The sequence below is a fragment of the Macaca mulatta genome, chromosome 19 (assembly GCF_049350105.2).
Source record: "Macaca mulatta isolate MMU2019108-1 chromosome 19, T2T-MMU8v2.0, whole genome shotgun sequence".
Lineage (NCBI taxonomy): Eukaryota > Metazoa > Chordata > Mammalia > Primates > Cercopithecidae > Macaca > Macaca mulatta.
Window position 1 is genome coordinate 48,776,813 of NC_133424.1, and position 23,642 is coordinate 48,800,454.

The window sequence follows — 23,642 nt, forward strand, 5'->3', positions numbered from 1 at the left end:
CTAAGGCCAGGCCAAACTTGCCCATGGACTCAAAACACTTTGGCAGCCATGTTTTCTTCTGCGGGACCCTCTCACACCTGCTTCCACTCTGACTTTCACATCTAACTCATGTAATTCTAACAGCACTATACTGTAGGTACTACTATCACCATTTATATATGATCCCCAGAAGGGATAAGTATCTTCCCCCATATCATCCCAGCTATAAGAAGTGGACATCGATCATGAGCATTAAATATGCAGAATGGCTAAATAGCCTTTCCCATCATCGCTTATATAGACAGAGGTTTCCTGTTTAATGACTTTTCCCAGGTTTAACAATAAATGATTGTTGCTGCAAGATGTTTACATGGAAGTATAAAGAATGGTTTCCTGCATTCTCTCAGTTTTCCTCTACTATGATTATTTTGGCAATCCAAAACTAGAGGAATATCAGAAAAGGTTTTCTTATGTTATTAAAAAAATACATAATAAATTCTCTGAATCTGAGTTAACACAGTTCTTACCAAAGAAACTGCATATTTACATTTTGGAAAGTTCACACCAATACAAATTGATGCCTAACAAAAACTGAACTGTATCTCAAAGCCATTCCACATTGTCTTCAAATTGTTCAGTGGGATAAATCGACAGAATGTGCTTTCTTTACTACCTGTATATGCCACAGTTTCTCTATCAAATATGAATTCTCTGATGTACTTCAAGGATGGATCTAAGCCTAAAGGACCTTCTGCATTTATTACATTTAAAAGGTTTCTCACCAGTATGAACTCTATGATGTATACTAAGTTCATGGCTACTATTAAAAGCTTTCCCACACTCTTCACACATATAGGGATTTCCATCAGCATGAACCCTTTCATGTCTAACAAGATATGAGGCACAGCGAAATGCCTTCCCACATCTTTTACATTCATAGGGTTTATCACTGGTATGAATTCTCTCATGAATAATAAGATGTGAAGCATGACTAAAAGTTTCCCCACATTCTTTACATTCATAGGACTTTTCACCAGCATGAGTTCGGTCATGATATATGAGGCTTGTGGCATGACGAAAGGCCTTGCCACATTCCTTACATTCGTAGGGTTTCTCGGCACTATGAATATTCTGATGGGCTTTAAGTACAGAAATGAACCTAAAAGACTTCCCACATTTGTTGCATTCAAAGGGTTTCTTACCACTATGAATACTCAGATGCTGAGTAAGTTGTCCAGATACACTAAAGGCCTTCCCACATTCCTTACATTCATAAGGTTTCTCACCAGTGTGAACTCTGCGATGTATAGTGAGTTTATGGCTATAACTAAAACCCTTCCCACACTCTTGACATACATAGGGTTTCTCTCCTGTATGAATTCTCTCGTGTATGACAAGATACGAGGCACAACGAAAGGACTTCCCACATTCTTTACATTCAAAGGGTTTGTAACCAGTATGAATTCTGTTATGATGGGCAAGGTGTGCGCGTTGACTGAAGGCCTTCCCACATTCCTTACATTTGTAGGGTTTCTCACCTGTATGAATATTTTGATGTATTTTAAGGGATGAATTCAGCCTAAAGGACTTCCCACATTTGTTACATTCAAAGGGTTTCTTACCACTATGAATACCCTGATGTCGAGTAAGTCGTCCATACACACTAAAGGCTTTCCCACATTCCTCACACTTATAAGGTTTCTCAACACTTTCAAATGTATGAGGTGCAGTAAGTTGATGGCCACTACTAAAAGCCTCCCCATTTTCTTTACATTCATAAGGTTTCTCCCCAGAATAAATTCTCTGATGCATAGTAAGTTGATACCTACATGTAAAGCCCTTACCGCATTCCTTGCATTCATAGGGTTTTTCTCCAGTATGAATTCTTTTATGACCTACAAGGTGGGAAAACTGACGAAAGGCCTTTCCACATTCCTTACATTCATGTGGCTTCTCTCCAGTATGAATACTCTGATGTACTTTAAGGCCTGCTTTGAGCCTAAAGGACTTCCCACATTTGTTACATTCAAAGGGCTTCTCACCAGTGTGAATACTCTGATGTCGACTAAGTCGTCCATACACACTAAAGGCTTTGCCACATTCCTTACATTCGTAGGGTTTCTCACCGTAATGAAATCTGTGATGTACAGTAAGTTGACGGCTAGTCCTAAAAGCTTCCCCACACTCTTTACATTCATAGGGTTTCTCAACATGAACCTTCCCATGTTGAGCAAGGTTTGCAGGATAACTGAAGACTTTCCCACATTCTTCACATTCATAAGGTTTCTCACGAGCATGAATTTTCTGATGCTCTCTAAGGTCTGTAAGATGGCTAAATGCCTTCCCAAACTCTTCACGTTGATCAGGTTCCTCACTAGTATGAATTCTTTGATGTATTATGAGTTCTGTAAGATGACTAAAGGCCTTCTGACATTCCTTACACTCGTATGGTTTCTGTCCATTATGAATTCTCTGATGGAGAGTAACAGATGACTGTTTCCTATAAAGGTGCATTTTCCCATCGCTGATTATTTCATACCTTGAATCCAAATCTAGAAGACATATAATAAAAACATTTTGTTTATTGGATGAGAAAATGTCAATGTATTGTAGAATTAAGAGAAATTCTCACCTATTACAGATGCCAAGAACTCAGGCCGGGCGCGGTGGCTCAAGCCTGTAATCCCAGCACTTTGGGAGGCCGAGGCGGGCGGATCACAAGGTCAGGAGATCGAGACCACAGTGAAACCCCGTCTCTACTAAAAATACAAAAAATTAGCCGGGCGCGGTGGCGGGCGCCTGTAGTCCTAGCTACTCAGGAGGCTGAGGCAGGAGAATGGCGTGAACCCAGGAGGCGGAGCTTGCAGTGAGCCGAGATCGCGCCACTGCACTCCAGCCTGGGCAACAGCGTGAGACTCCGTCTCAAAAAAAAAAAAAAAAAAAACAGATGCCAAGAACTCAAAAATACAGCTATAAAATATAAAAAATGAAAGGAGAGCTCAAAAAATGAGTTTCTACAGGAGGAGTGCAACCTTACACATACATGCACCCATACACAAAGACAGACACACACACACACACACACACAGCCCTGTTTTGTAGTGTTTGCCAAGATCTCTGGTATAAATACTCCCACTGAGGGCAATTTCAAGCTGTCAATTTAATGCAGATTTATTAACATATATGCATAACTGGCTCTAGAATGACAGAACTGACCAGCTGTACCACACCCCCTCTATATAAATTTATATCATATGCTAAGAAGACAGGCAAATATTGATATGGAAATAGAAGAGTAAAATGGAAGAATTCCAGCAGATTGAACATCTGTAGGATCAGAAGTAATAAAAAAAAGTCAGGGTAAGATAACTAAATAAAAACTCAGTATCTTATTTAATATATAGAGAAAAGAAGTATACATGGTCATACATAGAAAGGAATAAACTACAGTTGTGGGAACACCCATCTTTCAGGGAAGATTGTAACTGAAGAATGATCAGGTTTACAACATATGTAGATGTGATATACATGGAAATTATAAAGGGTAAGCAAATCATGATGGAGAAAATGGGTACACATCATAATCATGGGCATTCAGTATCAGCAGGCAGGGAATTCAAAGAGTGAATATTTATCTCAATAAAAAGGAAAGAAAATAAGTTAAAGATCACTACCCAACATTTAGGAATTCAAGAGCAAGGTACAGGAAAGTAGAAAAATAAAGATAAAAGCAGAATGTGATGGGTTAGGAAACAGAATAGTGTCAACACCTAAATCAAAGACATGGTGTTTACAAAAATCATTGGGTGAAATATGAGCTAAAGCAACCAAAAAATAATAAAAATAAAAATAAGAAGGAAAAATAAGAAACAGAGATTTTATTTAAATTATAAGAGTATATATACATATCTTGAAAGTATTAAAAACAATGAATAATTTTGTAGGAATATTCCTCAGAGTGACCCTAAAAGTGAAAAGTCTAAACAGTCAATTGCCATGGATGAAATACAAAAAGCTGCTAAAAAGACAGTTATAATGAGCACATTTTACCACCTATCTTGTAATTTCTCAATATCTAAATTTTAAAATTATGCACATAAGATATTGCAGAGAAACAAACAATTCAGGATAGGAACAGGTAACATGAACCTGAAAATATTACAAAAGAAAAGGAAGGAAGTCTTCAAAGACTTAGAGTTGTGAGTAAACAAAACAATAAAAATAGTAGTGTTGAATATGAATTCTAAATTTCTCTTCAAAACATTAATATATCAGTATGTTCAATTCTTTGCCTTCTACATTTAAACTTAACTTCCTCGTAAAGCAACCTTTTTTGATTACCTACTCCACCCTAAATCATTCTGATCACCTGCTCCACCCTAACTCATTCCTGTTATGGGCTATACCGGCTCTGCCCTGACACCTGCCAAAGCGCTCACTCTGTCATTCTCTTTAAATTAGCCAATCAGAATTAGTTTAGCCTGTGCGGTCTAACCCTAACCAATAGGGGAACGACACAGCAGCAGGGGCCATGTGCCTCAGGGATAAGAACCCCTTCCCCTCCCTTGTCCAAATGTGCGCCCACCATTGCTCCATCGGTGAGAGCGCACCCTTCTATACAAGTACCTTGCCTTGACGAGAATTAAAAAAAAGAGAAAATTTTATATTTGAGTGCTATTTCTTTTGCGGCATTGAAACTTTATTTATAACAGTAGCATACAAAGGTTTGGAGCCAGGCTCAATGGCTGATGCCTGTCATGCTAGCTAATATGATTGCAACATCAGAACATTAAGAAAAAGCTTAGAAAAACACACTGGAAATGACAGACAACATAGGAGCTATAACCACGAGTGGGGAGACAGAAAAGGATGAAAATGCAAATTATACAACTGAAACATATAATCACTAAGGGTCAGTAAACTTGATTGATCAACAGAAATTATTCAACTTGAAATGGAGAGAGAAAAATGGTTTAAAAAATTTTAGCCGGGTGTGGTGGCTCATGCCTGTAATCCCAGCACTTTGGGAGGCTGAGGCAGGTGGATCACCTGATGTCAGGAGTTCGAGACCAGCCTGGCCAACATAGTGAAATCCTATCTCTACTAAACATACAAAAAATTAGCTGGGCATGGTGGCGGGCACCTGTAATTCCAGCTACTGGGGAGGCTGAGGCAGAGAATTCCTTGAACCTGGGAGGCGGAGGTTGCAGTGAGCCAAGATTGCACCATTGCACTCCAGCCTGGGCAACAAGAGTGAAACTCCGTCTCAGAAATAAAAAATTTAAAAAAAAAAAAGAAGAAGAAGAAGAAGAAAACATTTGTAAAGAGCTGTGGGAATAAATCAAAAGCTATGGTTGAAATTATAAACTGAAAAAACAAAGATTTTGGCAGGAAAAATATCTCAGGAAATAGCGATTGAAAACAACTCAAATTTAGTGAAAGAAATAAATTTGTAGAATTAAGATGCTCATTTAATGCCAAGTAAGATACATTACATTTACTGATAAAAGCAAATTAAAATACTTTGTTGCCATCAGATTTACTATACAAAAAATGCTAACAAGTTATTTAGGCCCAAAGAAAATAATACCAAAGAGAAATCTGAATCTTCAGAATATAAGAAAAGCATCACTAATGATGATGTAAATACCTAAAATCATTTTTTGCTCCTTAAGTTCTTTAATATGACTGTCAAAAGCAAAACTAATAACACTGCCTAGTGAGGTTTACAACATATGAAGATGTGATATACATGGAAATTATAACGTGAAGGGTAAGATGGATATAAACCTATAAAAACACAAGGTTTATACATTTGTTGAGAAGGAACAACTCTATCTAGATGGTGAAACATGATGTATATTGTATACTATAATCCCTATAACACTCACTAAAATAAATTACTCAAGGAGATACAACCCAAAAGTCAACAGGTAAATTTATTTATTTATTTAAAAAATTTTTATTATTATTATTATTTTTTGAGATGGTGTTTCACTCTTGTTGCTCAGCGATCTCGGCTCACTACAACCTCCGCCTCCCAGGTTCAAGCAATTCTCCTGCCTCAGCATCCCGAGTACCTGAGATTACAGGCATGCACCACCACGCCAGGCTAATTTTGTATTTTTAGTATAGACGGGGTTTCTCCATGTTGAGGCTGGTCTCGAACTCCTGACCTCAGGTGATCCACCTGCCTCGGCCTCCCAAAGTGCTGGGATTACAGGAGTGAGCCACTGCGCCCAGCCAATAGGTAAATTTAAATAAATAGCAAAAAACAAACAAACAAACAAAAATTGAAATAATCAAAACTACAAAAGGAATGGACAGAGAAACTAAATAGAGAAAAAAAGTAAAGTAGTAGACCTAAATGTAATCATGTTAATAATTACATAAAATGTATAGGGTCAAAACACTTTAAGAGGCAAAGATGAACATAGTGAATGACCCATCATCTCAAAACCATCCTGATGGCTACTGGTTAAAAAACAAAAAAACAAAGCAAAACAAAACAGAAAATAACTAATGTTGAAGAGAATGCAGAGAAATTGGAACCCTTGTGCATTATGTAATGGCTACAAGGAACATACTTTAAAGACACAAAATATTAAAAGTAAAAGGATAGAATCAATATAACAAGCCAAACAAATGGTGGGCTATGTTAATATCAGACAACATAGATTTCAGGACAAAGGAAAATAGGAAGATTCAAGAAGGTGCATGTCATAACATAAAAGGGATCAGTCTATCAAGAAAACATAAAATTCCCAAACACTTATGCACCTGATAACACTCTCAAAGTATATAAAACAAAAACTGATTGAAATGCAATGAAAAATAGGTAACAATAAAACATAACTGGAAATTGGTCAGACGCAGTGGCTCACGCCTGTAATCCCATCAATTTGGGAGGCCGAGGTGGGCGGATCATGAGGTCATGAGATCGAGACCAGCCAGGCCAAAATAGTGAAACCCCGTCTCTAACAAAAATACAAAAATTAGCTGGGTGTGGTGGTGCACGTCTGTAGTCCCAGCTACTCAGAGGCTGAAGCACGAGAATCACTTGAACCCAGAAGCAGGAGAATCGCTTGAACCCAGAAGCAGGAGAATCACTTGAACTCCGGAGGCGGAGGTCGCAGTAAGCTGAGACCACACCATTGCACTCCAACCTGGGTGACAGAGTGAGGCTCTGTCTCAAAAAAAAAAAAAAAAAAGAAAGAAAAAGAAAAAATATAACTGGAAATGGAAATATTTTTCTAGAAACAATTCCCAGAACAAGTACACAAAAACATGGTAAAGATATACAAGATTTGCACAGTATCAACCAAGAAACTACATGAGATATTGACAGAACATCCACCCAACACCAACATATACAATATTCTCAAGCACATGTGGAATATTTGCCAAGAGGGCCCATACAGTACATAAAACAAATCTCAATTATTATTTAAAATAATTCAAGTCATAAAAAGCATGTTCTCTGATCACAACGGTGCTACTTATAAATCACTAACCAACAATGAAACATCCTTAACTGTTTGGAAAACAAACCAACACACTTCTAAATAAACCACAGGTCAAAGAAGAAATCAAGAAGGAAATCAGAAAGCAATATGAACTGAATCAAAATGGAAACACAATGTATCAAATTTTATGGAATACTAACTAATAAAGAACCACCTAGGGGAAATTTACAACACTAACAGCTATGTTAGTATAAAAAAACAACAAAAAAAGACTTCAGTTGGCCGGGCACGGTGGCTCAAGCATGTAATCCCAGTACTTTGGGAGGCCGAGGTGGGCGGATCACGAGGTCAGGAGATCAAGACCATCTGGGCTAACACAGTAAAAGCCCGTCTCTACTAAAAATACAAAAAATTAGCTGGTGGCGGGCGCCTGTAGTCCCAGCTATTCAGGAGGCTGAGGCAGGCAAATGGCGTGAACCCAGGAGGTGGAGCTTGCAGTGAGCCAAGATCCCGCCACTGCACTCCAGTCTGGGCGACAGAGCGAGACTCTGTCTCAAAAACAAACAAACAAACAAACAAACAAACAAACAAAAAAACACCTCAGTCTTCACCTCAATAGAAAGAGACGAGCAAATCAAACCCAAAGCAAGAAGAATAAAAATAATAATCATCAGAAAAAGTAAAATAGAAAATTGAAAATCAATAAAAAAAAAAAATCAATGAAACCAAAAGCCGATTCTTTGAAAAGATCAATGAAGTTGATAAACCTCCACCCAAAGGAGAGAAAGGGAGAGAAGGCATAAATGACCCATTGCAGGAATAAAAAAGGGATTATCACTATAAATCATAAAGTATTATGAACCCCATGCCAATAAATTTGATAACTTAGATGAAATGAACAAATTCCTTGAAAGACACAGACCACCAAAGCTTGACTAAGAAGTAGATAAAGCGATGAACACTACCATCCAGTAAATAATTTAAGCTGGTCAGGCCCTTCAGAAAACAGTTTGCCAGGGTCGGGCATGGTGGCTCACGCCCCAGCCCTTTGGGAAGCTGAGGCAGGCAGATCATCTGAGGTCAGGAGTTTGAAACCAGCCTGGCCAACATGGTGAGACCCTGTCTCTACTAAAAATACAAAAATTAGCCGGGCATGGTGGCGGGCGCTTATAGTCTCAGCTGCTCAGGAGACTGAGGCAGGAGAATCACTTCAACTTGGGAGGCAGAGGTTGCAGTGAGCCGAGATTGCACCACTGCACTCTAGCCTGGGCAAGACAGCAAGACTCTGTCACCCCCCCCCCAAAAAAAAAAAAAACTTAGATGAATGTTCAACTTCCAAGAAAAATACAAACCACCAATTTTTAGTTAAGAAACTGAAAATCTGAAAAAGAAAAAAAATCTGTATTTCTTTCTCTTCCTCTCTTTCTCGAAATCTCTCCCCCACATCTGCTCCCTTCTCTCTTTCTCCCTTTTGTTCTCATAAAGTAATTAAATCAATAACCCAAACACTTTGTATAAAAACAGGTTAATGGGCCGGGTGCGGTGGCTCAAGCCTGTAATCCCAGCACTTTAGGGGGCCGAGGTGGGCAGATCACCTGAGGTCAGGAATTTGAGACCAGCCTGGCCAACATGGTGAAACCCCGTCTCTACTAAAAATACAAAAATTAGCTGGGCAGCACACCCATAGTTCCAGCTACTTGGGAGGCTGAGGCAGGAGAATTGCTTGAACCCAGGAGGCGGAGGTTGCAGTAAGCCACGATCACGCCACTGCTCTCCAGCCTGGGCGACAGAGTGAGACTTTGTCTCTAAATAAATAAATAAGTTAATTTATTAATTCACAGTTTGGTAATTCCAAAATCTCTGCCTTATCTGGGTCTGGTTTCAATCCTTTTTTTTTTTTTTTTTAATGATGTTTACTTATTTTCAGCATGCCTTGTAATTTTTGTTAGAAAAAGCTGGACATGGCCGGGTGCGGTAGCTCATGCCTGTAATCCCAGCACCTTGGGAGGCTGAGGTGGGCGGATCACTTGAGGTCAGGAGTTTGAGACCAGCTTGACCAATATGGTGAATCCCTACCTCTACAAAAAAAAAAAAAAAAATATATATATATATATATATATATATATATATATATATATATATATGATATATAAATTAGCCAGGCATGGTGGCAGGCGCCTGTAATTCCAGCTGCTCGAGAGGCTGAGGCAGGAGAATTGCTTGAACCCAGGAGGTAGAGATTGCAGTGAGCCGAAATCCCTCCACTTTTCTCCAGCCTGGGCAGCAGAGCAAGACTCCGTCTGGAAAGACAGAAAGGGAAGGGAAGGGAAGGGGAAGGGAAGGGGAAGGGAAGGGGAAAGGGAAGGGGAAAGGGGAGGGGAAAGGGAAGGGGAAAGGGGAGGGGAAAGGGGAAGGGAAAGGGGAAGGGAAGTGGAAGGAAATGGGGAAGGGAAGGGGAAGGAAAGGGGAAGGGTAGGGTAAGGTGAAGGGAAAGGGAAAGGAAAGGGAAAGAGAAAGGGAAAGAGAAAGGGAAAGGAAAGGAAAGAGGAAGGAAAGAGAAAGGAAAGAAAAATGGCGAGGGGGGAGGGAAAAAGAAAAGAAAAGAAAGAAGAAAGAAATAGCTGGCCGCGATGTGTCCCGTAATAGGAACTGAGGTGAATACACCTTCAGTGTAAAGTTTGAGGTTTGTCTGCCTGGGAGTTAGGCCGTGTTCATTGTGTGCTGTAGCTGTTTGTGTTGTAGTTTCAATTATTCCAGTTTTTATTTATGTCTTCTCTTTTGTCTTTGGGTTTCCCTAGCAATTCTTTCTTAAATGGAGACTGTCTTGCAGGTCTCTCAGATGGAATCCACAATTTTTATTCTGTAGCTCTGTTGATAAGGAGGTAAGGTATTGCAGAGGGGATGCTTTCTGTAATCTTATGATTAGCACTCTCTTCCCCACCGTGGCCAGAGGGCTCAGGTTGTAACCTTGACAAGAATTTCTTAATTTTTTTTTTTTTTGAGACAGGGTCCCACTCTGTCATCCAGGTTGGAATGCGATGTTGTGATCTCGGCTCACTGCAGCCTCTGCTTCCAAGGCTCAAGTAATCCTTCCACCTTAGCCTCCCAAGTAACTGGGATTATAGGCAGTGCCACCACACCTAGCTAATTTTTCATATTTTTTGTAGAGACAGGGTTTTGCCATGTTGGCCAGGGTGGTCTTGAACTCCTGTCTTCAAGTGATCTGCCTGCCTCGGCCTACCAAAGTGCTGGGATTATAGGTGTGAGCCAGAGAGCCTGGCCAAAATTCACTTTTCTTGATATACAGTTCTATGAGATTTGAAAAATGCACATAGTTGTTCATAACCACAGTGAGGATATAGAACAGGCCGGGCGAGGTGGCTTGCACTTGTAATACTGGCACTTTGGGAGGCTGAGACGGGTCACTTGAGCCCAGAAATTCCAGAGCAGCCTGGGCAACATAGTGAGACCCTGTCTCTACAAAAATACAAAAATTAGCTGGGTGTGGTGGCACACACCTGTGGTCCCAGATATTGCAGAGGATAAGACTGTGCCACTGCACTCCTGCTCTGGGTGACAGAGTGAGACCTTATCTCAAAAAAAAAAAAAAAAAAAGGTTGGGCAGGGGATATAGAACAATTCTGGGCCAGGCATGGTAGCTCACACCTATAATCCCAGCACTGTGGGAGTCTAAGGCAGGAAGAACACTTGAGCCCAGGAGTTTGAGAACAGCCTGGGCGATGTAGGGAGACCTCATCTCTAAAGAAAAAAAAATTACCAGATGTGGTGGTATGCACTTGTGGTCCCAGCTACTGTGGAGGATCACCTCAGGTGATCTGCCCGCCTCGGCCTCCCAAAGTGCTGGGATTACAAGCATGAGCGGCTGCGCTGGGCCTCCATTGGCTATTTCATGCTGAGATATCCATTTCTTTCTTTCTTTCTTTTTTTTTGAGACGGAGTCTCGCTGTGTCTCCCAGGCTGGAGTGCAGTGGCGTGATCTCGGCTCACTGCAAGCTCCGCCTCCCGGGTTCACGCCATTCTCCCGCCTCAGCCTCCCAAGTAGCTGAGACTACAGGCGCCCGCCACCACGCCCGGCTAGTTTTTTGTATTTTTAGTAGAGACGGGGTTTCACCATGTTAGCCAGGATAGTCTCGATCTCCTGACCTCGTGATCCACCCGCCTTGGCCTCCCAAAGTGCTGGGATTACAGGCTTGAGCCACCGCGCCCGGCTAAGAGATATCCATTTCTTCTCCACATCAGAAGCCTCCTCGCTGAGGAGGGAACTTTATGACTAATGTTTCAAGGATGTGTTTACCAAATGAGATGACCACTTCCATTTTGTATTTACATACAAAAATGGCTGCCCCTGCCTGACTTGCTCTTACCTGTACATTCTCCTCTTGTTTCTTCCCCCACAATCATCCATGGCTCTTTTCCTTGCTCCAATAAGGTGATTAAATCTGGCTTAGATATGGAATGTCCTGCTTACAAAGAAAAGAAGTGCCACAAAATACAGAAATCAAATTTGAAGGTCAAATTTAAAATTACAATTGCAATAAATGAAAGGTCAAAGTGATACAGAATAAGATTTTAGAGACGAGTGAGAGAAATAAGAAAAAGATCACCCAGGGAGAGTCAATCTTTTTGTTTGCTGGTTTTCAAAAAATCTCGCTCTGTCACCCAGGCTGGAGTGCAATGGTGCGATCTTGGCACACTGCAACCTCCGCCTCCCAGGTTAAAGTGATTCTCCTGCCTCAGTCTCCTGAGCAGCTGGGACTACAGGCATGCGCCACCACGCCTGGCTAATTTTTGTATTTTTAGTAGAAATGGGGTTTCACCATGTTGGCCAGGCTGGTCTCGAACTCCTGACCTCGTGATCTGCCCATCTCGGACTCCCAAAGCGCTGGGATTACAGACATGAGCCACCATGACTGGCCTCAAAAGAAATTTAAACTTATATGTCCTCTAACTGCAGTAAGCAAGCATAAAGTGGTTGAAAACACACACTCTAAAGCCTGGGATTGGCTGGGTGCGGTGGCTCACGCCTATAACTCCAGCACTCTGGAAGGCTGATGTGGATGGATCACGTGAGGTCAGGAGTTGGAGACCAGCCTGGCCAATATGGCAAAACCGTCTCTACTAAAAATACAAAAATTAGCTGTGGGTGTGGTGGTAGTGCCTGTAATCCCAGCTACTAGGGAGGGTGAGGCAGGAGAATCACTTTAACCCAGGAGGTGGAGGTTGCAGTGAGCTAAGATCGCCCCACTGCACTCCAGCCTGGGTGACAGAAGACTCCATCTCAAAAAAAAGAAAAAAAAAGAAAGAAAGAAAAAAAAAAACAGCCTGGGATCAATTCCTGACTCTGTCACTTTCCAGCTGTGTGTGACCTTGGGCAAGTTACTTACACTGCTGTGCTCAGTATTCTCACTTATAAAATTGGGAAAATAGTAAGGCTGTTGGGAGTATTAAATTACTTGATATATGAGTAAAGTACTTAGAAAAATGTCTGTGTGGAAATCACAATGCTAGCTGTTCACATTATGCTACTGCAGTTATTTTACTAAGAGTATACAAGAAGAGATATCTATAGCATATTCATCCCATTTTACACGTAATTTTCATGGATTGTAAGTTTCAACTATAAATCAAATAAATTCTGTCTCAGGAAATGGACTGTTTTCTCCTCAGTCTTAAGTAAGTTTAATTTATCCAATCCACCACTCTATGACTATATGAACAGGCTATCTCTTTTGATAATAATAGCAATTCAGCACCTTCTGTCAAATTAATATCGCTGCAAATGGATCAGATAATAAAATGGAGCACTAAAGCAATTCTGTGCACAAAATAAATAAGAAACCTGAACGCCCTGACAATGGTTCTACAATGAACATCAGAAAATTCTAAGCTAAACCACTGGTTCAACCCACTTTCTGGGTTAAAGAGACAAATAAAAGAAGTATCAGAGGGAGGTGTGAATGTCACCGAAAGATAGAGAAGATGAAAGTGTTGAAAGGAGCTGCCATTGCTGACTCAAAGCTGAAACCACCTCAATAGAAATAGAGAAAACAAATTTAGTTTCTTAAAAGGCAGCCCTGAAAATCACAACAGAAAAAGAATATATTCTACAGAACAGATGATTCTAAATTATTCTAAATAATTCCAGGTTAATAAACATACCCAGTGAGACTAAGTTATCGTAATTCTCCATCATCACCTCCTGGTACAAGGTCTTCTGAACCAGGTTGAGATATTCCCACTCCTGATGAGAGAAGTCTATGGCCACATCCCCAAATGTTATCGATTCCTGAAACAGCAAATCGAAACAGCAAACCCACGTATTACTGGGGAAATTAAAGAAAAGACTTAAAAAATGGAATAGAGGGGCCGGGCGCGGTGGTTCATGCCTGTAATCCCAGCACTCTGGGAGGCCGAGGCGGGGGGATCATGAGGTCAAGAGATTGAGACCATCATGGCCAACATGGTGAAACCCCGTCTCTACTAAAATACAAAAAATTAGCCAGGCATTGTGGTGCATGCCTGCAGTCCCAACTACTCGGGAGGCTGAGATAGGGGAATCACTTAAACCTGGGAGGTGGAGGTTGCAGTGAGCCGAGATCAGGCCACTGTACTCCAGCCTGGGCAACAGAGCGAGACTCCGTCTCAAAAAAATTAAAAGAAAATGGAGTGCATGGCCAGGCGTGGTGGCTCACGCCTGTAATTCCAGAACTTTGGGAGGCTGAGGTGGGTGGATCACCTGAGGTTGGGAGTTCAAGACCAGACTGACCAAGACGGAGAAATCCTGTCTCTACTAAAAAAAACACAAAATTAGCCAGCATGGTGGAACATGCCTGTAATCCCAGCTACTCAGGAGGCTGAGGCAGGAGAATCGCTTGAACCTGGGAGGCGGAGGTTGTGGTGAGCTGAGAATGTGCCATTGCACTCCAGCCTGGGCAACAAGAGTGAAACTCCGTCTCAAAAAAAAAAAAAAAAGAAAAGAAAAAAGAAAAGAAAAACGAAAATGGAGTGGAGGAGATGAAGGACTGCATTGCAGCAGAAGAGCAAGATAACCAGCACACAGACCAGAAATATATGCTATCAGGGAAGGGAATGAAGTAGAATTTATGCATATTTTTGAAGAAGCTTGAAACACAGACAAAACTTTCTGCCTGTTCTGGGACACTTCTTAGGTATCTGACCCTTTTGAAAATGACAAAATAATAATGTTTTTCTATTAAACTAAATCATTATTATGCACATAACGCCCTGGTGGTATCTGCCTCATAAATTCTCAATCAGTGTATGTTAACTGAGGAATATTTTGACTTGGAAGAGAACTTAAATTTTTAATTAAGAGATGTTTTATGCAAAATATGGTACAGATTCTCAATTTTAGAAAACTAGGTTTCCTGTGACCTCATGGTGCAACAGTAGTGCATCTGACTCGCGCGTCTGACTCCAGAAAACTAGGTTTCCTTAAAATTAATAATCTCTTCAAGCATCAAGTACTTCATTACGTCAAATCTTACCATGAGCATTTTTGTTTGTTTTGACAAAGGATTTTATCATGACATCATTATGTTACGGTATTTGTTTTTCAGGACTTTTTATCCAGATCCACAACTTCTGTGTTTACGAGTTCCAATCCAATAGACTAATTCACAAGAAGCATGATATTTTATCCTACCTGAAGATTTAGATCCTTCAGTGCCAATTTCCACCTTATCTAGCTGAAAAACTCAAATGTCTGGAAAATTTAAAAGATTTCCCATGGATGGTCAAATGGAACTGTTGTCTCAATCGCAACAAATGACAAAACCGACCTGAAATGCGTATATCTGTACTCAAAGAACTTGACTCCTTTCCTCTGTATCACTGCCCAAAATAGAAGAATGGGCACCTAGAGGACATTGAGTAATTTGGTCAATAACAACACGAACGCTAGTGAATTTGCAGTAGCCCACCTAGCAAGGATGCTGGGTGACGTGGTACATATTTTACAGGAAGAATAAGAACTGGGGATTAGGTTAACTGAGCACCCTCTCACGAAGGTAACTTCAGGAAACATGATGAAAAGACGTATATGACCTAAAAAATCACACACACATCAACATGGCGAGAAATATCAACTTACACAGGCCATGGTTTGAGACTGGCAAGAGTTGATCAGTCCTCAGGGTTTCTCTACCAGAAGAGCAAAGTCAAAAAACCAAGACCTGAAAGAAGAGAAGACCTTGAGACCAGTTGTGCTTCAGTGTTCCCCACAGGACTCAAGGTAATAGTGCTGTTTTCCTCTTCCATTCCAAGTTCCAAACTACCTCCTCTTACATACAATTTGGGAAGATTAAGATTCTGGATAAACCCATTTCCTCCCCGACTACCCAAGGGTCTCACCTACACAGAGTCATACATCAGAAACATACTGTCATGGAAACCAGACCCAGATAATTCAGTGGGAAATTTTCTGGCCAATGTATGATGTTGGTGAGGCAGATGTGGACCTCAGATTAGGCAGCTCTGTCCTGCTTTGAGCAGACCTACCTCTTTCCATTCCCTCCTTTAAGGGTAAAAACAGGGCACATCATCCATATCAGAACCTCTTTTTAGTCTTGAAATTGGGTGAAATTGGTCAAGATATTGGAGACAGATAGTGACTGTTCAGCGTTCTGAGCCTAGCAAAGCTTCCTAGTTAAATATATAACAGACTATCACTGTCCTAGAATACAAAGTAGTCATTAAATGTGAAATTGAGAAAAATTCAAGGACATGAAAAATATCAGAAACAATGTCAACAGAAAGATCACACTGACCAATACATTTATTTTTGTAAAATATATAAATACATATCCATCAATACAGAGAGAAAGGCTGACAGACAGATAATCATAAAATAGGCAAAGTGGCATGTACCTGTAGTCCCAGCTACCCGGGAGGCTGAGGCGAGAGGATCACTTGAGCCCAGGAGTTCAAGGTTGCAGTGAACCATGATTGTGCTACTGAACTCCAGCCCGGGTGACAGAGCGAGACTCTGTCTCCAAGAAACAAAAAAGTGCTTATAGTTATAGTGCTTATATCTCACTTTGTATTCCATTTTGGCTCAATACATGAAACAACTAAATAAAGCTAAAGGAAAAGTAAATAAACCTTTGCTTAGCAACTTCCCAAAATCAGAGTTTGATAAACAGCATTCCTTATACTTTTGTGTGGCTCTTGATTTTTTCATTATTAATGTTTCCTTCGTAATTATTGTAAGCATGGACATATTAACTTGAAACGTGTATGTGTTTCCAATTTGTTAAGGTGGGAATTTCAACAAAATTATGTTTTCTCTAAATTTAAAATCATTTTACTGAATGGCTTATCTTCTGTGGGTTCTTTTGGGTCACCAAACCTAAACTCACTTCATCACTGGTTCTTAGATATGTTAGAATTGTGTCTCCAACAGCATGGGGAACTGTCCCTGAGTAATCTTCTCTGTGAATGGATGATGGCCTCAATACAGATTTACTTCAGGTCTTCTTAACAGAAGGGTTTATTTTTTTCCTAAATCTGGCAGGTAGGTCAGGATATCTTCCAGATAGCTGCTGAATTTCCTCATGCAATTAATTTTGCTTTCCATCTAATATCAATACAGTGAAAACTACAAGGTTTAAAAGATATAGCAGAAACCTGTTTATCACCATACACAGCCCATAGACTCAGTATAATTTGTTCATAGCCTGACTGTTGCTATAGTCAGACTGATGTCTCTGTTACGTGACATCACCACGTAGGTCACCTAAATCTCTCCAAATGGACTCTATCACATACTGCCTTAAACTTCCTCCTATTCAGATTTGATTTGCCTTCATAGATTATATTTCAAAGGAAGCAACTCTATCTTTTCAGGATTGTCCCATTTCAAATACTACAATTTTCAAGTGTGGCATACTAGAAGCACTTAATAAAAGTCTGATTTTTTTTTTTTTTGAGACAAAGTTTTGCTCTTTTGCCCAGGCTGGAGTGTAGTAGCGTGATCTCGACTCACTGCAACCTCTGCCTTCCAGTTTCAAGTGGTTCTCCTGCCTCAGCCTCCAGAGTAGCTAGCTGGGATTACAGGCGCCCACCACCACGTCCAACTAATTTTTGTATTTTTAGTAGAAACGGGGTTATCACCATGTTGGCCAGGCTTGTCTTGAACTCCTGACCTCATAATCTGCCCGCCTCAGCCTCCCAAAGTGCTAGGATTACAGGCGTCAGCCACTGTGCCCGGCCCAAAAGTAAGATTTTTTTTTTACCACAAAATTCATTCGTAGGAATTTCTAAAAGGAAATAACTATAGAAGTATACAACCAATATGTACAATACATTCATCAAAGATAATTTTTGACTATCGAAATTAAAAATACAAACATTAAAACACAGTAGGGAGTAGTTTAAACATATTATTCTCCCGACTATGGTAACAACCTATGCCATTATTAGTAAGATTGATTTTAAATCATATAATCAAAGGAAAATAGTACCAAGGATGAGTTACTAAATAAGACAGGTTTAAAAACGTATGCACCCTGTCTCTACTAAAAATTAAAAAAAAAAAAAATAGCCCGGCATGGTGGCGGGCGCCTGTAATCCCAGCTACTTGGGAGGCTGAGGCATGACAATCACTTGAACCAGGAGACACAGGTTGCAGTGAGCCGAGATGATGCTACTGCACTCCAGCCTGGGTGACAGAGTGAGACCCTGTCTCAAAAACAAACAAACAAACAAAAAGCAAACAACAACAAAAAGTATACACAAATTAGTTACCTGGTATCCTGGCAAAATTAGGAAGACAGGCTGTCTTCTCACTCTCAAAAGTGATACCGAGTTGTGCCCTATGAGAGATGCTAACATCTCAGTGCCTGTTTCCCCATCAGCAAATAAGGGATAGGGTGGCTGGGCGCAGTGGCTCACGCCTATAATCCCATCACTTTGGGAGGCCGAGGTGGGCAGATCACGAGGTCAGGAGACCGAGACCATCGTGGCTAACATGGTGAAACCCCATCTCTACTAAAAATACAAAAAAATAGGCGGGCGTGGTGGCGGGCACCTATATTCCCAGCTACTTGGGAGGCTGAGGCAGGAGAATTGCGGAACCCGGGAGGCAGAGGTTGCTGTGAGCTGAGATCGTGCCATTGCACTCCAGCCTGGGCCACAGACTGAAACTCCAACTGAAAAAAATTTTTTTTAAAAAGATGATCAGGTAAGTAAGGAGAAAATGCCCCTTTCCTTACTCCCCAGCAGGTACAGAAAACAAGATACCACTCAGCCTCACATAAATTCAAAGAACTGGATCTAATAAAGTACTAGGTCAAGAATATTAAGGAGAGTGAATCTTATTTTCCTGCCAAATACAAACATTTATGTAAGTATTTGTAAATATTACAATACCTATTTATTATTATTACTGAACTATCTTTGGAAATATTACCATACTTGCAAGACATCTGGAAATCATAGATTACCATGCTTTTTTCTGCAGTAACTTTGCATTTCTAAATTACTAATTCTGAGAGGATGTCTTACTTCATAATTTGTGCCCTGTTAAGTTTTAAATCGCATTTTTAATACCTAAAAGGTATAAAAACTTGGATTGTTTTTCATCTCTGAAGGAGGTCCCTAGTAGCTAGCTCTCCTCTTAATATGCAGGGATATATGAAATCCCATGTCAAAAGACTCAGTTACAACACACTGACTTACAGATCTAATGGGCTTTATTTGTGATTCATGAAAGGGGTAGCCTCCATTGTACAAAACAGCATAAGAGCTCCTACTGAGCAATGGAGAAACAGTGGATTTTGTAAGGTGGGAACAAATAAGAGAACTATAGAAAAAAAAAATTGGTGACCATCAGGCTACTTCAGTTTACTTTTTTCTGCAAGGGTTAAAGCGGAGGTCATTTCCTTATTATGCTGACTCGGGTAGGCTGGAATCTCCTGTTTTCAGGAAAAACTGATCTGTTTGGCACTCTACCCGCTCCCTTAAAGTTTCAGTTTTGTAATGTGGCTTTTAGTATGAGTAACTTCATTTTGGTTTAGTCTGGTCTGTTGGAGCCTAGTGCAGGAGCTCAGTCCAAAGTAATGGTGTCTCATCATACTGGTTTTATATCCACGGTTGGGTTAGATTCCTTTTTCTAACTAAAATTGGAGTCTTTGTCTATTTCATTAATTCTCTTCTGTAAAGACAAAACCACACACAAGTGCTCACGCATGAAAACTGAAAACATATACACCCACATTTTTAAAGTGATTATCTCTGGGCAGGGAGGTTTGGGTTATTCTAACTTTCTTCTTCGAAACTATCTTAGGGAATGAAATTTTTGTGATGAACCTGCCTTAATTCCATCATCATAAATATAACTTCAAGATATTTCAAAGTAGTAAACTATTCCTAGAAGTATCATTACGGGGAGAGGGTACATGTGTCATCAAAGAAATCTAAATATTAGGCCCAGAATGAAAAATCAGTGCGCCTAAAACATGTAACACTTTGTCTTCTTGAACAGCCTTTAGCTGTGTTTCTTCTACATAACTAGAAACAATTCACTATAAAGATTCTTTCCTAAATGGACAGGGAATGTCTTCTGCACATTTAATGGGAACAGGTACACAGAATAGGTCAAGTAATTTGGGGCACACATTATATGCTCAATAAATGTGGCCACAACCCTTCCATTCTTCTCTGAAAAACCAATTAAATAATCATTTTGGATACAATCCTTGCAAAAATTTTGCAAAATTCCATTTTTAAAAAATGAGCTGCATGTATAGTTTAACATTTTGAGAACTGTGATCCATCACCGTAAGTCTAAACAGTCTTAAACATTAGATCACAGCTATTTTTCCTGTGACAGATTCTTTACAAACATAAATCTTATTATCTGTATAATATCCAATCCCATGGATGTTGTATAATTTTCTTAACCATTCCTATAATCTTGATCAATAGTTTTCTGCAAAACCATTCAAAGGTATAAAACTCCTTGATTCCAGATCTAAAACTCAAGTCTAAATAATCTGGATTATGGACATCCTCGAAAAATGCATATTAACAAACATGTGCAGCAATTCTTTATAGAATTTCAGGGGGTTTGTGATGTCCCTTATGCCCACAAGGGCACTGGTCTACAGACAGTACACCAATAACTGAGAATTCCTGTTTTGGAAAACTTAAATTCTGGCTCACTTCCTTCACAACACGGTTAAGTTCATATTCTTGTTGCTTTTGATCTACAGAAATCCAAAATAGAATATCCAAAATTGCCTCATAATACTTAGCGCTTACGTTTCCCCCCTCCAAGACTACAGGCGCATAATTTCATACACATAACCAGAAGGAAGTATGTTGGATGGAATCTGCAATCATCCTTCACTGCAGGTTCTTAGGGTCAGAATTCAAGAAGGCGGTGTCTGTTAAACATGTAAATGAAACTCCAAGAACCGGGAGATGGGGGCGGAGTAACAACCCTTTTCAGGAGGGAATCCTACACTCGAAACTGACAAACTCTGCCAAACTTTAGTCAGGCTATTACATCTTCAGCTAGGTCCATCTGTACACTTCACTGTAAAATCTGGCTATAGCAAAGAACTATTCTAAGTCAGTTTAGCAAGACCCCTTCGCCTCTGTATCTTCATCCTCCACCGTCCCCCAGGTGATAAAGTCTTATCACCCAGGTCTCTCTCTCTCCAGAAATAATCCTTTTAGCTGCGTTTAGTCAGAATCTTCCTTAACTCAGACATTTCCTCTTAGTAATTTCTCATCCAGTGATCCCTAACCTTCTTGGCTATAAATTCCCACTTGTTCATGCTGAATTCGGAGTTGAGCCCAATGTTTCTTACCCACTGCAAAATCCCACAGCCGGGATCCCAATACCTACCACGATGGTCCTGAATAAAGGCTTCTTTGCATGCTTTAACAAGTGTCACCGAATAATTTTTTATTTAACAGAATCTATCATACCTGTCTTAAGGGCAATTACTCCTCTAAGCTTCCCATCCTATCTGCTTCTTCTCACTGGAAATCTTCATCTAAGACTCAGTATCTGATTTCCCACTGGGACCATTTCTCTGTTGTAGTCGTACTAGGCTGAGAAGAAGGCAGAGGAAGCAGGAGGGAACCTGGAGCCAAGAGTCAGTAGACCCCACAGAACCCTGCGAAGCACACTTTGCAAAGGACACGCACGGCATGTCCAGGTAACACAAGGTCGACCACGCACCCCTCACAGTCCCACAACTGCACCCGCGTCACACAGGCACGCCGGTCCTGTCGCCGCTGCGCCGTCTCTCACGCTCCCCGCCTGTCTCCTAGAGACGGGCCCCTCCTCCGCATCTCCAGCACCCTAGGGCCTGAGGAGGCGGGAGACTCGCCCGGCCCGGGCCTGGGGCCTCCGTGCTCTGAGCGCCTCCTGCAGCCCTACTCTCACCGCCACGCAGGGTCCCACGCGGGCGGCGGGCTGGGGCTGCAGAGGCTCCCGCAGTGACCTGTGCCGCCTTCTTCAGGTGAAACAAAGTCTCGCGCAGCGCAGAGCCAGAGGTCCCGGAACCGGAGCCAAGGGTCGGAGTTTTCTCCGTTGCCTGTGGAATATGTAGTCCAGGCCAGAACTGTCAGGACTGCAGGCACGGGTGAGAAGTGGGGTCCAGAGTCCTAAAAACCTACGAGAAATACGGCGGTGACCACTGGGATGGCGCGCCCCTCCCAACACCCGAGCCCCGGAGACTTCTGGGAGTGGCCGCCTTGCCTAGGAGTGCGCATGCGCAGATCGGCCGCTACTGGGGCCCCTGACATGAGGCTTAGGGTGGAGTTAGTGCGTTCTCAGGGCCAGAAGGAGGCGAGTCTGAGTGGAAAGCGATCCAGGTAGCCTCGGAAGGGATCACCTGCTGGATGGGTGTGAGCTCCTCAGGGTGGGGCGCCGAAACCGTCATGGCCCCTGAGATGGCGCCGGCCTCCTTGGTAACACTTGGGACCGGGACTTTTAATACCACTCGACAGGCCCAGCTTGTCTCATCAAGTGCTAGGTAAATGGACTCACGTCCTATACGAAGGTTTGAAGTTCCATCACATTTTTCAATACATGACATTATTATGTTCTTCATCTTTGGACACGAATACATTTGACTAAAAACTTGACTAAAAAATCATCTGAAGAAATAACTGCTAAATAGTTTTATTATTTTTGTTCTGGGATAGGCTTCTTAAACGTAAAATAAGAAATTAAAAAAATTTTTTTGAATCTTCATGTAATACTTTGTAAATCTTGATAGTTACTTTTAAGCATCCAAAATTTCCAAATGGTAAAAAATGAATATAAGAAAAAATTTTAGGTAAGTAAATTTTGGGGAAATATTTATAACAGCTAAAACAGACAAATAGATAATAGTCCGGATTTCCTGTTTCTTTGGCTTAATAAAATATTGATGAATACAGGCCGGGCACGGTGGCTCACGCATTTAATCCCAGCATTTTCGGAGGCCAAGGCAGGAGGATCAGTTGAGGCCAGAAGTTCAAGACCAGCCTAAGAAACATAGTGAGACACCCCTCTTCTCCTCCCAAACTCTACCAAAAACAAAGGTTAGCCTGGTGTGGTGGCATACGCCTGTGGTCCCAGCTACTCCAAAGGCAAAGGTAGGAGGATCAGTTGAGCCTGGGAGTTCAGGCTTCAGTGAGGTATGATAGTGCCGCCGCACTCTAGCCTGAGCAACAGAGCAAGACCTTGTCTCAAAAAAATGAATAAATAAAATTAATTTAAAAATAAAAAATATTCGTCTGTACTCTAAGAGGAAAAGGAACAAAAACTAAAAATTCACCATTCAAAAATACAAATAGTCAAGGAAAAAAAACTATTAAAGTTACAGTCTAAGAACTTATTGATCACTTATTTCTTCTCTTAATTAGTTCTTGGATTTGTTGCTCCTGAATCTCCTGAGTAATCCCTCAGAAGTACCACACATAGATCAATGGATTAAATTGATTCCACATATTATTTTCTTTTTCTTTTTTTTTCTTTTTTTTTTGAGATGGAGTTTTGCTCTGGCGCGATCTTGGCTCACCGCAACCTCCACCTCCCAGGTTCAAGTGATTCTTCTGCCTCAGCCTCCTGAGTAGCTGGAATTACAGGCATGTGCCATCACGCCCGGCTAATTTTGTATTTTTAGTAGAGACGGGGTTTTACCATGTTGG

General features: G+C 41.0%; 1 protein-coding gene and 1 long non-coding RNA gene across 6 annotated transcripts; one reads left to right on the forward strand and one right to left on the reverse strand.

The window, feature by feature from the left end:
• Positions 1-236: 236 nt before the first annotated feature.
• On the reverse strand, positions 237-22,165 carry ZNF607 (zinc finger protein 607). 5 transcript variants are annotated; one of them, XM_028839049.2, is made up of 5 exons: positions 21,947-22,165; positions 15,580-15,661; positions 13,626-13,752; positions 11,831-11,929; positions 237-2,531 (listed from the first exon to the last, which is right to left on the reverse strand). In XM_028839049.2, exons 2-5 carry the CDS (start codon positions 15,586-15,588, stop codon positions 676-678), a joined length of 2,091 nt encoding a protein of 696 aa, XP_028694882.1. In that variant the 5' UTR covers positions 15,589-15,661; positions 21,947-22,165; the 3' UTR covers positions 237-675. The 5 variants fall into 5 exon arrangements, with proteins under 5 accessions (XP_028694882.1, XP_028694881.1, XP_014979082.2 ...); XM_028839048.2 differs by having other exon boundaries at positions 21,889-22,002; XM_015123596.3 differs by lacking the exon at positions 21,947-22,165 and adding an exon at positions 21,682-21,810.
• LOC144337467 (uncharacterized) lies at positions 17,401-22,165 on the forward strand. Its single transcript, XR_013410631.1, has 2 exons — positions 17,401-17,592; positions 18,497-22,165. It is a non-coding gene; the product is annotated as an uncharacterized LOC144337467 (long non-coding RNA).
• Positions 22,166-23,642: the final 1,477 nt, after the last annotated feature.

What these genes read in the sequence shown, in the direction of transcription:
- ZNF607 (XM_028839049.2), bottom strand. An exon ending in CGATAACTTAGTCTCACTGG is followed by an intron (nt 11,930 to 13,625) that starts GTATGTTTATTA and finishes TTTCTTTGTAAG; the next exon opens with CAGGACATTCCATATCTAAG. An exon ending in AACAAGAGGAGAATGTACAG is followed by an intron (nt 2,532 to 11,830) that starts GTAAGAGCAAGT and finishes TATGTCTTCTAG; the next exon opens with ATTTGGATTCAAGGTATGAA.